We start from the raw sequence: 14,285 nt of genomic DNA on the forward strand, positions 1-14,285 counted from the left end.
GGTGAATGTATGACATTGTTCTACATTCTGTCCATCAATTGTTATTTTTGCATTTGTCACCCCGAGTGGAAAGGGTATGCCCAGACGTGGGTCCCTTGCTCTCCATGCCACTGAAAACCAAGCAAGCCTGGCTGAAGACGGCTGAAATGCCAGAAACCGGTCCTAGGATGCTTGTTTCCAGTCCAGGGAGGACCTGGCTTGGCAGTTCGGTCTGGACTGTTCCCATGAGGCACAGGGTCAAGACTGATTTGCATATGGCTGGGTTCAAACTGGAACGGCATGGTGAGCAAAAAAACGATGGATTTAGGCCCAGATCTCTGTACTGGGGTGAATGTATGACATTGTTCTACATTCTGTCCATCAATTGTTATTTTTGCATTTGTCACCCCGAGTGGAAAGGGTATGCCCAGACGTGGGTCCCTTGCTCTCCATGCCACTGAAAACCAAGCAAGCCTGGCTGAAGACGGCTGAAATGCCAGAAACCGGTCCTAGGATGCTTGTTTCCAGTCCAGGGAGGACCTGGCTTGGCAGTTCGGTCTGGACTGTTCCCATGAGGCACAGGGTCAAGACTGATTTGCATATGGCTGGGTTCAAACTGGAACGGCATGGTGAGCAAAAAAACGATGGATTTAGGCCCAGATCTCTGTACTGGGGTGAATGTATGACATTGTTCTACATTCTGTCCATCAATTGTTATTTTTGCATTTGTCACCCCGAGTGGAAAGGGTATGCCCAGACGTGGGTCCCTTGCTCTCCATGCCACTGAAAACCAAGCAAGCCTGGCTGAAGACGGCTGAAATGCCAGAAACCGGTCCTAGGATGCTTGTTTCCAGTCCAGGGAGGACCTGGCTTGGCAGTTCGGTCTGGACTGTTCCCATGAGGCACAGGGTCAAGACTGATTTGCATATGGCTGGGTTCAAACTGGAACGGCATGGTGAGCAAAAAAACTATGGATTTAGGCCCAGATCTCTGTACTGGGGTGAATGTATGACATTGTTCTACATTCTGTCCATCAATTGTTATTTTTGCATTTGTCACCCCGAGTGGAAAGGGTATGCCCAGACGTGGGTCCCTTGCTCTCCATGCCACTGAAAACCAAGCAAGCCTGGCTGAAGACGGCTGAAATGCCAGAAACCGGTCCTAGGATGCTTGTTTCCAGTCCAGGGAGGACCTGGCTTGGCAGTTCGGTCTGGACTGTTCCCATGAGGCACAGGGTCAAGACTGATTTGCATATGGCTGGGTTCAAACTGGAACGGCATGGTGAGCAAAAAAACGATGGATTTAGGCCCAGATCTCTGTACTGGGGTGAATGTATGACATTGTTCTACATTCTGTCCATCAATTGTTATTTTTGCATTTGTCACCCCGAGTGGAAAGGGTATGCCCAGACGTGGGTCCCTTGCTCTCCATGCCACTGAAAACCAAGCAAGCCTGGCTGAAGACGGCTGAAATGCCAGAAACCGGTCCTAGGATGCTTGTTTCCAGTCCAGGGAGGACCTGGCTTGGCAGTTCGGTCTGGACTGTTCCCATGAGGCACAGGGTCAAGACTGATTTGCATATGGCTGGGTTCAAACTGGAACGGCATGGTGAGCAAAAAAACGATGGATTTAGGCCCAGATCTCTGTACTGGGGTGAATGTATGACATTGTTCTACATTCTGTCCATCAATTGTTATTTTTGCATTTGTCACCCCGAGTGGAAAGGGTATGCCCAGACGTGGGTCCCTTGCTCTCCATGCCACTGAAAACCAAGCAAGCCTGGCTGAAGACGGCTGAAATGCCAGAAACCGGTCCTAGGATGCTTGTTTCCAGTCCAGGGAGGACCTGGCTTGGCAGTTCGGTCTGGACTGTTCCCATGAGGCACAGGGTCAAGACTGATTTGCATATGGCTGGGTTCAAACTGGAACGGCATGGTGAGCAAAAAAACGATGGATTTAGGCCCAGATCTCTGTACTGGGGTGAATGTATGACATTGTTCTACATTCTGTCCATCAATTGTTATTTTTGCCTGATAAGGATAGCCGTTAGCTAGATTCGGCGGGCAGAAAGGTCTGTGGGACGGCTTCTACCACCATGAAGGCGGCAAGTGCCGGGGCTCTGTTGGGGCGCTACGACTGTGCCCTGTGGGAGTCTCTCCAGCAGTACGCGGAGCTGCTGCCTCGCGACAAGGAGGACTTTCTAGAGACTTTGCGTGAGGGGATGCTGGTGTCGAATCAGATTATCAGCGCGGCGGCGGATGTGTCTCTGTTAGCGGCACATGGATATTGTCATGGCATCAACCAACGGCGTCACGCTTTGCTTCGCCTTACCTCACTCAAACCGGAGGCACAGCAAAGAGTGGCCAACCTGCCTTTCTCGGGAGAGACCCTGTTCGGCAAGCATGCGGACGACGAAATGGCCCGCATGAAGACGGAGGCAGAGACCCTGACGGCTGTCGGGTTAGAGAAGCCTGAGAGGAAAAAGCGCCCGTTCCAGAGACGGTTCGGGGCGGCAGGAAGAGGGCGTGGGCAGGCCTCGGGACAGCAGCAACAACAACAGCAGCAGCAGTTCCGGAAACCCTTCCAGAAGCGCCAGAAGGGTAGAGGAGGCCAGAAGTCGGCTACAGCGACCAAGGGCCCGGCTGGGTCTCGGCCCTGAGCGATTACTTCCCCTGCAACCGTTACCCACTCCAGTGGGGGGAAGCGTTCACTTTTTTCTGGCAGAGTGGAGAAAAATTACTCAGGACAAGTGGGTGCTGAATATTGTTTGCAATGGATACAGTCTTCGGTTCATCAGCCCGCCTCCAGCGATTCCGCCGGTAAGCTCACAGTATCAACTGCGAGAGCTCCAGGCGGAGGCAGACATCCTGTTGAGGAAAAAGGCGGTGGAAGATGTACCTCTGTCTCAAAGGGGAAGAGGTCTGTACTCTCGGTTCTTCCTGGTTCGCAAGAAGGACAAGAACGAGTTCAGGCCCATTCTGGATTTGCGGCAAGCAAACAAATGGATTCGCAGAGAGAAATTCCGCATGCTATCGTTGCATCAGATTTACCCTCAGCTGCAACGGGGAGACTGGCTCTGTGCCATAGACCTACAGGATGCGTACTTCCATGTGCCCATTGCACGGAAGCACAGGAAGTTCCTGCGATTCCAAGTCGGCGCCAATCATTATCAATACACAGTACTGCCATTTGGGCTAAAGTCTGCGCCCAGGACCTTCTCGAAGTGCATGGCGGTGGTAGCTGCACACCTGCGGAGGAACGAGGTGTTTGTCTACCCGTACCTTGACGATTGGTTGATCCAGGCCGCCTCCTTCTTGGAAGCACAAGCGCACTTCCAGAAGACGTGCGTTCTCTTGAACAAGCTGGGGTTGCACGTCAACATGTCCAAGTCTGTCCCGACTCCGGTCCAGTGCATACAGTACTTGGGGGCCTCCATCAATACGCTGTCAGCAAGCGTGTCTCCTTCGGAGGAGAGACGGTTATCACTCCTTCGGAAGGCTCAGGCTCTTATGACCGCCCCATCGACGACAGTGAGGAAGGTGCCTTCGCTGCTGGGATCGATGGCCTCATGTATCTTCCTCACTCCTCACGCACGGCTGCACATGAGACCACTGCAGGAGTGCTTGGAGGATCAGTGGGATCAGAGGACAGGTTCTTGGGACGACAAGATACGGCTGTCTCTGCATGCTCTTCAGTCGCTGAAGTGGTGGTGTTCGGTGTAGGAGAGTAGGGTCTGCTTTCTATGTTCACCCCCACTTTTTGCTTTTGCTTTACTGGTTTTCGACTTAGATGTGGCTGTGGGCCTGCTAACCAGACCTACAGCCCTGCTGTTCTCTCTCTAAATTGATACTATGTACTTTAGGTGCATAACCCATTTGGATAGGATCACCTTATTGGCCCCTGTACAGTGTACCTTAGGTACCCAGGGCATAGGTGTACCCTAGGCCTACCAGGGGCTGCAGCATGTATTATGCCACCCCTGGCTTGGCCTTCCATTATGACACAACTGGCTGATCACTCAGCTGGGGCAAGGTTGTGTAATCACTCCTTGCTTAGGTGTAGTATTCCTATACCTAACTTACCTATAGACACATGTGCACCTATCAGCCACTCCTATGGCAGGCCTTAACAATCCTGGAGGCAGAATGCTTGGTAACATGTGAGATGGTGCTCTAGCATGAGCTGAGCCTGTCTGCAGCTTTCGGAACCATGTCCTTATAGCTGTTCTATGATATAGCCTACCATATACTCTTAAAGTGCCTTATAATCTTAAACGGTTATGGTAACTATGGTTTGGCTTTATCAAAACATGTCGTGTAAGGTGTCTAACACTTTGGAATAATACCCCCATCCCATTTCTGGGGATGAGGATATTATCCCTCCCTTCTAGAGGGAGAAGACATGTTGTAACCTACTTACCCGGTTAAAGTTAACCAGAGCCCCAGCATCACAAAATGGATGCTGCTGCCACAGACACGAGTCTGACCTCCTGCTGCTGGGAGTGATCCCGGCAAGGGAGGCTTGGACAATAGGTTTCCTGCCTTGGGAGGTGCTAGCACCACCCCAGACAGGCCTTAGTGTATTGGGGCAGGGAGGGATGAATAGAATGAGACATGCCTGGGGCACACAAGGTGTCCCGTGCATAGTCCAGTTCAAACCGGTGCTGGGGCACTCCAGCCCCAGTCCTGGCGTGAAACTGGACAAAGGGAAGGGGGTGTAACCACCCCCCTCCCAGGTCCCACCCATAAGGCGTGACCTAGCAGGTAACCCAGCCCCCCAGATTAGTATAAGTGTGGTAGCTGGGCCCTAGGAGATTAGATTATCCTGAACCTGCAACTTGAACAGAAACTCTGGACCTTCGACATTCGACGAAAGAAGAAGACTGAAGAATCTCCCTTGTGGCCAAGGAGTGGCTACCCTGTGCAAACAGGCACCATCAAGAGACTACCCTTTGCTTTGCTGAAGTTCTACGAGGGACCGACTGCAGAGCCCGACCAGAGCCTTGACTTCCAGACTTCTCCGACCCTGATCCACATCCACAGCCGAGCTGAGATCCATGGAAGCGACGAGAGACGTGGGACCGGCTACCTGGGAAAAGTGGCTAGTATCTTTCAGCGCAGCTTCTGAGGCACCCTCGAAGTTGTGCACCGGGGATTGAGAAGCCCCAACCCCAAGCACCATCTGCACCGAAGATCAGCCCCCCACACTCCACGAGTCCTGCGTGGGGCCCTTCTGCATTTTCCTGCTTGCCGCGTCTGTCCGGTTGCTTGCCCGTTGGCTAGTGGCCTTTGTGACGACGCATCCAGAAATCTTCACCGCTGGTTTGGCTCCTCCAGACTGGCTCCCGCTTCCTTGCAAAAGAGAAGCACCCCAGACCTTCCTGGTCTGCACCAGAAGCAAGTCCTCCGTTCTTCGTGGGTTCCGCTTGCCAAGCCTTGGTGAGTCCTAGTCCAACTTCGACGCCGCCGACAGCAAGAGCCTTCGTAGGACAGCTCGCCTCCTGGTCCTGGTCGTCCTCGACGTTCCCTGGTCCTCGTGGCTGCAGCAACAAGCTTCACCTGCACCTGCAATCTTCACGACATCGCCTGGTTCCTTCCTGGTTCCACGTGGTCACTGGCTAGTGACCTTGACTCTGTCCCTTCTGCTTGCAGGTCTCCTCTCTTCTTGATCCCAGCCTCGGGATCCACCGGACACTCTTCACTGACTGCCTGTCAGCAACTTTCCTTCAGGCATCCATAGAAGTCCACGACGAAACCAGACGCAAGTTCACACCTATGCACCCGCAGCCTGTGGGCTAGGTAACTTGGGTACTTCGGTGCTCACAAGGGTAGTGACTATCCTAGGGTCTAGTTTCCGAGTCTCGACTCTCTAGCTGCTTTAGAAGTGTCCTTAAACTGTTAATTGCTAACAACTACTATTTCTATCGACTTTTACGCATTACGCGTGAGTGTTTCCACTCTGCACCTGAATCCCGTGGGCCTCCCACTTCCTAACTGTTGCTAGTGTAGTGTAGCCCCAGCGATTCCCTAGGCCTAGGCCTATCCTATTTCCGTGACAGTGGTCCTTATACCACTTACTTAGTATATGGTTTGCGTGGCCCCTAGGGCCTAACTGTATTACTTACCTGTGTGACTTAATGTATGCTTAAATAAGACTGTGTTGTACTTACCTCTAATCTCATAAAGAGTGCTGAGGGTTTGACTAGAATAAATACACTTTATTTTATATATATATCTGTTGTGGTGTCCTTTCATTTCGTATTCAAGGGATTATATATGGTATCACAGCTGGCTTCACATGCCATTCAGAGTTTAGCCTAAGACTGCTCTTGTCCATGCTACCACTAGGATAGCTGGTCTATAAGGTTGACTCTACAACCAATCACCATAAGGGTATTTGGACTGATATAAGGTGTACACTAGAACTAGTGACATCATACATCAGGCCAACTTCTCACATTCGGCGGAAAATCTCCTCAGGGGGGTTCCCTTCCACAAGGACATTGCCACGAAGAGGATCGTGACGGATGCGTCTCTCCAAGGCTGGGGAGCGCATTCCGGAGACTTACAGATAAAAGGAAAGTGGTCCCCGTTGGAGTCGACGTACCACATCAATTTCTTGGAACTCAGAGCCGTTTACTTGGCATTGAAGGCCTTCCAGACCAACTCGCTGCTGGTACAGACGGACAATACAACCACGATGTATTACCTCAACAAGCAGGGGGGGTCGAGATCACGCACTCTGTCGCAGGAGGCGCAGTCGATCTGGCACTGGCTTCTGGCCCGAGGACTGACGATTACGGCCACGCATCTGCCAGGTGTGCAGAATGTTCAGGCGGACGCACTGAGCAGACTGATTCAGGAAAACCACGAATGGGTCATAAACGACGAAGTACTAGGGGACGTCTTCGCAAGGTGGGGGACTCCAGACGTAGATCTGTTTGCCACCGCCGAAAACAGCAAATGCCGAGACTTCGCATCCAGGTACTACCAGCGGGGGACGCTGGGGAATGCACTATGGATCGACTGGTCGAACAGCTTTCTGTACGCTTTTCCACCCATTCTCCTGATTCCGGCGGTGCTAATCAAGCTGTCCCAGTCCGGGGCGCAGATGATCCTGATTGCCCCGGAATGGCCCAGACAGTGGTGGTTCATGGACCTGCTTCACCGGTCTCTCCTTCCTCACATACGGCTGCCGTGCAGGCCGGACCTTCTCACGAAGTTCGGGGAGCAGTTGATGCACCCCAACCTCTCGTCTTTGAGTTTGGCGGCATGGCTCCTGAGATAGTGCAATATGGCCATTTGAATCTACCAGCAGATTGTATGGATTTACTGAAGGAGGCTAAGCGACCTTCCACTAGGACGTCCTATGCTTACAAGTGCAAGAGATTCTGCATCTGGTGCAAGTCCAAGAACTTTGACCCGACGACATGTAAGGAAGATGTCATCCTTCCGTACCTTTTGCATTTGGCGCAGTCTGGCCTTAATTTCCATTCCATTAAGGTTCATCTTGCTGCTTTGACTGCTTACAGGAAATGCCCTTTACAGACTTCCTTCTTTCAGATCCCTGTGATCAAGGATTTTTTGGAAGGTTTGAAGAAAGTGTTCCCTCCTGTCAGACTTCCCTCGCCTTCCTGGGAATTGAATGTGGTGCTGTCCAGATTGATGAAGGAGCCTTTTGAACCTATTCACAAGGCTTCGTTGCAGCACCTGTCTTGGAAGGCGGCGTTCCTAGTGGCCATTACCTCGGCCCGCAGGGTGAGTGAACTTCAGGCGTTGTGTTGCCAGGAACCTTATACGGTATTTCATGCTGCTAAGGTGGTTATGCGTACTCACCCTAAATTTCTTCCTAAGGTTATATCTGATTTTCATGTCAACCAGACCATAACTTTACCTACGTTTTTTCAGAATCCCTCTTCTCCAGCGGAAAGGTCTCTACATTCCCTGGACGTTAGGAGGGTGTTGAAGTTTTAACTCGATAAGACCAAAGATATTCGTAGGTCAGACCAATTGTTTATCAATTATGGATCAGTCAGGACCGGTCTTGCTACCTCCAAACAGTCCATCTCTCGGTGGATTGTGTCCTGTATACAATTGTGTTACCAAAAGGCTAATAAGACCTTAGGGGGTAAACCTAAGGCTCATTCCACCAGGGGCAAAGCTGCCACGACTGCTTTGCTGCATAATGTTCCGATTGCAGAAATCTGCAAGGCGGCCACTTGGAGGTCGGTCCATACCTTTGCTGAGCATTACTGTCTGGACACGGATGCCAGGGCAGATGCTCAGGTTGGGCAGGCTTCGCTGCGAAATTTGTTCGCACAGTAGTGGTATTATTTTGTCTTCTCCACCGCCGTTTTGGTGTGGGGATGGGCTTGCCATTCTATTCACTAGATTATGACTATACACAGAGATCCCCTACTACAGAAGGAGTAGTTTCTTTTCTGTAACTCCAGTTCTGTATTAGGGGTATCTCTGTTATAGTCATAAGCGCCCGCCCTCCTCCCTGGTGGAGAGATAAATGTTAATGTAAGGAATGCTACAGGTCTGGCGTGCTACGCCTTCAAAAAGAACTGAAAGTAAAAGGGACCTGCTGTGCATTCTGGGATACTGGAAAAGTTCTGGAAAGTTTTCTTAAAGGCACAGTATCCTGTTCTGAGCCACATAATGGCAGCCTATGGGGCTTGTCTGTCCATTCCTCCCTCTCTATCATTCCAGAGGCTTTTGCTGGTAGAGGCAGGTTTTTCTCAGTGGAAAAAGCTGGGCAGGCAGTGCTGTTTGTGGATGTTGGTGGAATTTTCTAGTTGAAGTACTGGACAGTGTAGCCTGTGGATATAGGCTGCATTATCTGTCTTTGAAATTCTCTCTTAAGTGTAGATGCAGGTCTGCATGGCTTGACAACTTAAGAGATTATTTTTATTGCTCCGGGGTCCCCGCACATGGGCGGGACTATTCACTAGATTATGACTATAACAGAGATACCCCTACTACAGAACTGGAGTTGCAGAAAAGAAACTACTCCTTGCCACCCTTTTGCTTTTTTGTCCGGCCCATCCGGACTGGCTCGTCTGCTTTGCGGCTGTCGCAAAGTATTTTCTGATCTTTGTCGGGCCATTTGTTTTCACTCAGCCGCGTGTTTATTTTTGCATCGCGCTTTCACTTAAAGTGAAAGCGCGCTGCAAATATAAACACAGCTGAGTGAAAACCGATGGCCCTCTGCCTTCCCGCAATGGCAAAGCTGCTCAGTGTACTCCCCGCGCTTGCTCGTTCTCAAGGGCCCACGAAACGGTGAAAAAACGATCAAAATTCTCAGGTAAAAATTTATATTTTGATATCCGCGCTCCTACAGTCAGGACGGGATGGCCTGTACTGCACCTCTTCTAATTATCGATTGATTGATCATCGGTAACTTGGACCTAGATGGCCCGCACCCTGCCAGCTCTCCTGTTCGAACCTCTCGTGGACCCCCCTGTTGCTTCCCCGGCTGTGGGACCTGTAAAAGCCCCGGCGCTGACGGACTCTATAAAGTGCGGTACTCTCTGTGACCGGAACGCTGGGTGCGGGAGGCGACGGGTGTGGTCACCCAGGGTGCACGTAGTGTCCCGTCAGCTTCCCCAACCGAGCGGACTCCAAGGACCGGGGTGGTGGAAGAGGATTTCAAACATGAGCTGTCCCCTCTACGGACGGACCCGGGACTAGGGCTGGAGAGAACGGGTGGCAAAACGTGACATAAGCCACGGAGGAGGGTAGGGTGAGGCGGGGTCCGGCCGCGCTTAGAGGTTCACCCTCTTAGTCACCAAGCTCTTCTTCTGCTCTGAACTGCTTCTAGGCACTCCGCGACGTGAAAGAGCGATGTGATCGGCCAAACTTACTACATACTTAAAATGTATCCGAACGAGCACATACGAACATATCCACAAGTTGTCAAGTCCGATATATACTGACATACACAAGTTAGGTATCCAGGCCGACACCACTTACCAGTGAAGTATCAGGTAGCATATTCATACATACAAGGCATCCCACGATCGCTTGAATGGGTGCCCGGGGCCAAGAGGCTGAATGACTGAATGTATGAATTGACGACTCCGTGGATGAACTGATTCATTCGCTTTAAACTATTCTTTCTTGCATCGCACGGAAGACCCTTTGTGTACCAGTGCACTTTGGTTTAAAGCATGTTGCGTAACACAAGATAGAGCTATATGCATGCCAGAATATGCGGAAAGGACACTTTTGGGGCTTTAAAAGTGAGCTTAAGACACAGAGGTATTGCTGGAAAACAGTGGTAGCGTGCATGATACCTGATGTGCACAGTGTGAGATATGGGTTCATAGTGAACCATCATCCCCACCACCTGGAAAACACGCTAATGACTGTTTAGCGGCCTAAAGCCCTCTTTAAAGCGCTTTCGAAGGCTGCGCAGGCGCCGTTCCACAGTAAACTTATTCAATCCATTTGCGAATTATGGATATACAGAGGCGCTGTGGGTGCACAGGCCTGTTATCAAGGCTGATAATTATGCACTATGTGTTGTCAGGTGCCCAGCTGATAACAGTACCGGAGGTAATGGGTATTTTAAAAGGTTTTAGTTTAGAGGAATCAGGCAGGGGCCCGCCGTCGGCGTGCACTGATGCCACTGCACGGCTTTCGAGCCAATGAGGGGCCTTCCAAACCACCTACCCCTTGCCCAGACCCGCCCTCGGCGTGCACTGATGCCACTGCAGGGGCTTTCCAGCTTGATGCGAGGGGCCTTCCAGACCCTGACGTGTGCACCAGTTAGCAAACCTCATCTTAATATTTTACAACCCTTGGTAAAAGATGTGAACATTTCACCAGGTCAAGTTATAGACTTTCAATAATCTGACGAAATAGGAGGCTTCCAAGACTCTCCCAATGTGTATTACTAGTGCCCAAGCTATGCTTCTGGAAAACCTTAAATAGATGCCATTTTTCAAATAAAACGTATCAGAGACAGCTGGGCACTCACAGCTGTTCTGTACTTACATGGCACAAGCTGGGGCGAGTGCACATCAGCAGTGCTTTATGGACTTGACTTGGCACAGCTGAACGCAGCACAGGCTCTTTCACAACATGGATAATATTTTGGAGCTTGTCACGTTTCTCTTTTTTCTTAAACTACTAGTAAATATGTTTATTCTTCTTGGAAGTAGGCATCCTACAGCGACAGAAGTAAGACATCAGCACACTTGTGCACATTTCCAGAAATATATAACTAACCCATGGTATGGTGGTGACTGCCATTTATAGAGCGTACATTTTTCATTGAAACATTTTTCATTGAAACAGCCTCTTCAATGGCTACTAAATTTCCGTCAAATGTGCAGTTTTACAGATACACCTACATAACTCGGTGCAAGAATGATGACATGGGAAAATCTGTTTTTTACGGGATGCTGGTTTCAGAAACTCTGTGGCGGCCCCCCACCTGTACCATTCTCTCCAGCTGCCCAGGGCTGTTCGAGCATTTTATCAGCACTGGCAGGGCAGCATTGCCACTGCCGAGCTGGACGCAGCACTCAAGGCACTCTCCAGTGAGTCACCACAGTGCTCTGCCCCCCCAAACACTTTATTTTTTTTTTTACTTTAATAAGCGCAGCACCGTTGTCACGGACACCGCGCTGTGCAATGCAATAGGTGTTGCTTTTGGTATTGTAAATAACAATGCCTTTTAATTCTTTTAAAAGCATTGCCATTTACAATATCAATAGCTCAAAATAATGTCATTGCAAGACTTATTGCATTGTAAGTGCTTGTTTTTATTATATTACACATTTTAAATGTGTTCACATATTTTACAGGGAAGGGGGTCTTTAATTCCTTCTATTGTTGATACATCTGTTGTTGCAAAATATGGTGCATTTCTAATTTGGTTTTCTAATTAGGTTCTTTGTCTTCTTCTCTAATAGTGCCCTGCGCCCCTTCGAGAACCTACAGTTCTAACAGTCCTGCCAGTCCTTTGAGCTCTGCCAGCCTCACCAGCCCCTTGAGCCCCTTTTCCATCATTTCTGGATCCCAGGGGTCCCCCACCAAGCAGATGGCCAACGAGGTGAGACTGGTTATGCAACAGAGCAGTACACATTTGATGTAATATCTACTAAGTGGCACCAAGACTCAGATGTATGTACAGAATGGGGTTGTATTGGGTTATATTGCCATTTGTATAACGCTTAAGAGCCATAAAGCCATTGGCTTGGTGTTGTACTTACTACCTCTCACGAGTCGTTGAATCACTTTTTGGCGAGTAGTTAATCCCAATAACCACTGGATTACCCGCTAACATTGGGTTATGGAGTAAGTGATTTTGCCCCCCCAGATGCATCTTCATTGTGTTTGTTTACCCTGAGATGTCTATTTTAATATTTTGTAAATTACAAGGATGGGGTCTTTACAGCAAAAAATGTGTTGAGAATTTTGTTTGACTTTGGCATTTGCTGGAGAATTTGTCACTGAATTCCTGGGGAAAAGCTACTCCAGCACACTAGGTTGCTCCAGCTCCCCAGGTAGATGGTGCTTCAGGTACCATGGACAACCTACACCAGCGTCCTGTGCTGCTCCATCAGTTGTGGCGGTCCTGCTCCCTAGGGACAAGCTACTGCAGTGCCCTGTGCTGCGTGAGGCCAGTGTTGTAAACCGAGTGGTTTTACAGTCACATCTATACATAGGTGGTGTCACTTTTAGTGTTCCCAGGTAGAGGAAGTAACTAGTGCCTAAATCCTTTGAACAGGGATGTTGCTACAAGGTAAATGTGCTTGCAATGAACACCAAAATGCTGTAAGACACCTCAATATTAAATATAGCACTGGTAATTGATATTAATCAGGTGGCGGCCATTGGGTTGTTGCCGGATAGCCCCTCAGGCGTCTGTTGTAAGAAATGAGACAAAACTACATTTTGTTGTTTCTGGAGGCTAGGGTATCTCCACTTTCTAGTTTTGCCCAAGTAATACCATAAACAAATCTATTTGTTACCATTAAACTACCTACTTTATAGAGCCCTGACTTAGCAGAGCAAGTGACGAGGGGAATGACGCACCTCATATCAGCCATGAAATCGAGCACTGGTGCTCCATACAGGGATGTTTAGGTCAGTGCTACAGCATTGAGTTCCTGGTACATAGGAGCTATTTGCCCTTTATGTTCCACTTAGTCACAAGATTTTAACTTAATAGACAAATTCCTATAAAGTTGGACACAAAGGGCCCAATTCACAAATTATTTTGCGCTCGTAATGAAGTTTTATGAATGAATGCAAAATGTGACCTAGCAGTTACAAAACTATTTTCCCCTGAATAATATAACTCACATCACTTTAATTTCAATGCAAGTGGGGAGGAGAGGGCAGTTTAGTACGATGTAAAAGTTCGTAAACAACTACAAACTGGTCAGTTTCTCACAGTTGAAAATGTTACCTCCGTCCCTTTATCACTCTGGAAATGGTTGGAAATTTACTGCAGGGTGGGTGTGGGGATAAGTGCATCCCTGAAATTCATACAGGGATATGGTTTGAAGTTTTTCCTTTGGAAAAATATTTTATCGTGGAGGAAAAAAGAAATACACGGGCCATGGCCCACTGAGGTGGCTTTCCTCAACCTGGAAGTCATATGACTTTTTCAGGTGTACAATTGGAAAACTGTCACGGATGCAGAATTTCTGCCACACAACAGAACAGTTTTGACAATAGGGAAAAGTTATAAACCTGTATTAGTGCATAGGAGTAACTCTGAGCGTATATTCAGGGATGTTTTTGTGAATCAGACCCACCAAGTCCAAAGTGGCTACAGAGCAACACACCTAGCAGCAGCACACCGTAACACCAAGCACATGCCACATCTTTTAGAGATACACCACCAAGCCCATCCGATGCTTTGCACACACCACACATAGTGAGTGCTTAATTAATCTGTGTCTTTTGTAGAAGCACAGGATTGCATCTTGAGTAGTCTAGTGGCTGAACCCAGGAACTATGAGCATTCCACTATAAAAACAGTGATGGAATGCCGCTAAATCCTAAAAAATGAAGCTGGCTACTTTTTAACCTAAAATCAAAGTCAAACATACGTTTTACTTGCAGCCCAACAAAAATGATCACCAGATTTATAATCGGTCAGCTTGATTTTACATCTACCTCCTTCCTGCCATGATGCTTAGTATTTATTGAGCTGCCAATACTGATTGTGGGGATGGAAGTTTGTGTGTTGTGCAGGTTTATGCACAGTCAGGGTCTCAGGTTTTTTAGGTCTACTTGGTGGTGTTCAGTGGATAAAGGGTGATGTGTGTTTGGAGTAGGAT

The 14,285-nt window shown here is 49.0% G+C and overlaps 1 protein-coding gene across 1 annotated transcript in view; it reads left to right on the plus strand.

Annotated features, from left to right (window-relative positions):
- Positions 1-14,285, plus strand: part of PLEKHA6 (pleckstrin homology domain containing A6) — a 933,224-nt gene that overhangs the window by 825,609 nt on the left and 93,330 nt on the right. The window contains exon 19 of the mRNA XM_085646599.1: positions 11,904-12,043. Within this exon, the coding sequence (XP_085502725.1) occupies positions 11,904-12,043 (140 nt within the window). The remainder of the gene's footprint in view (positions 1-11,903; positions 12,044-14,285) is intronic.

This window comes from Triturus cristatus, chromosome 1_1 (genome assembly GCF_964204655.1).
Source record: "Triturus cristatus chromosome 1_1, aTriCri1.1, whole genome shotgun sequence".
In the NCBI taxonomy this organism is placed as follows: Eukaryota; Metazoa; Chordata; class Amphibia; order Caudata; family Salamandridae; genus Triturus; species Triturus cristatus.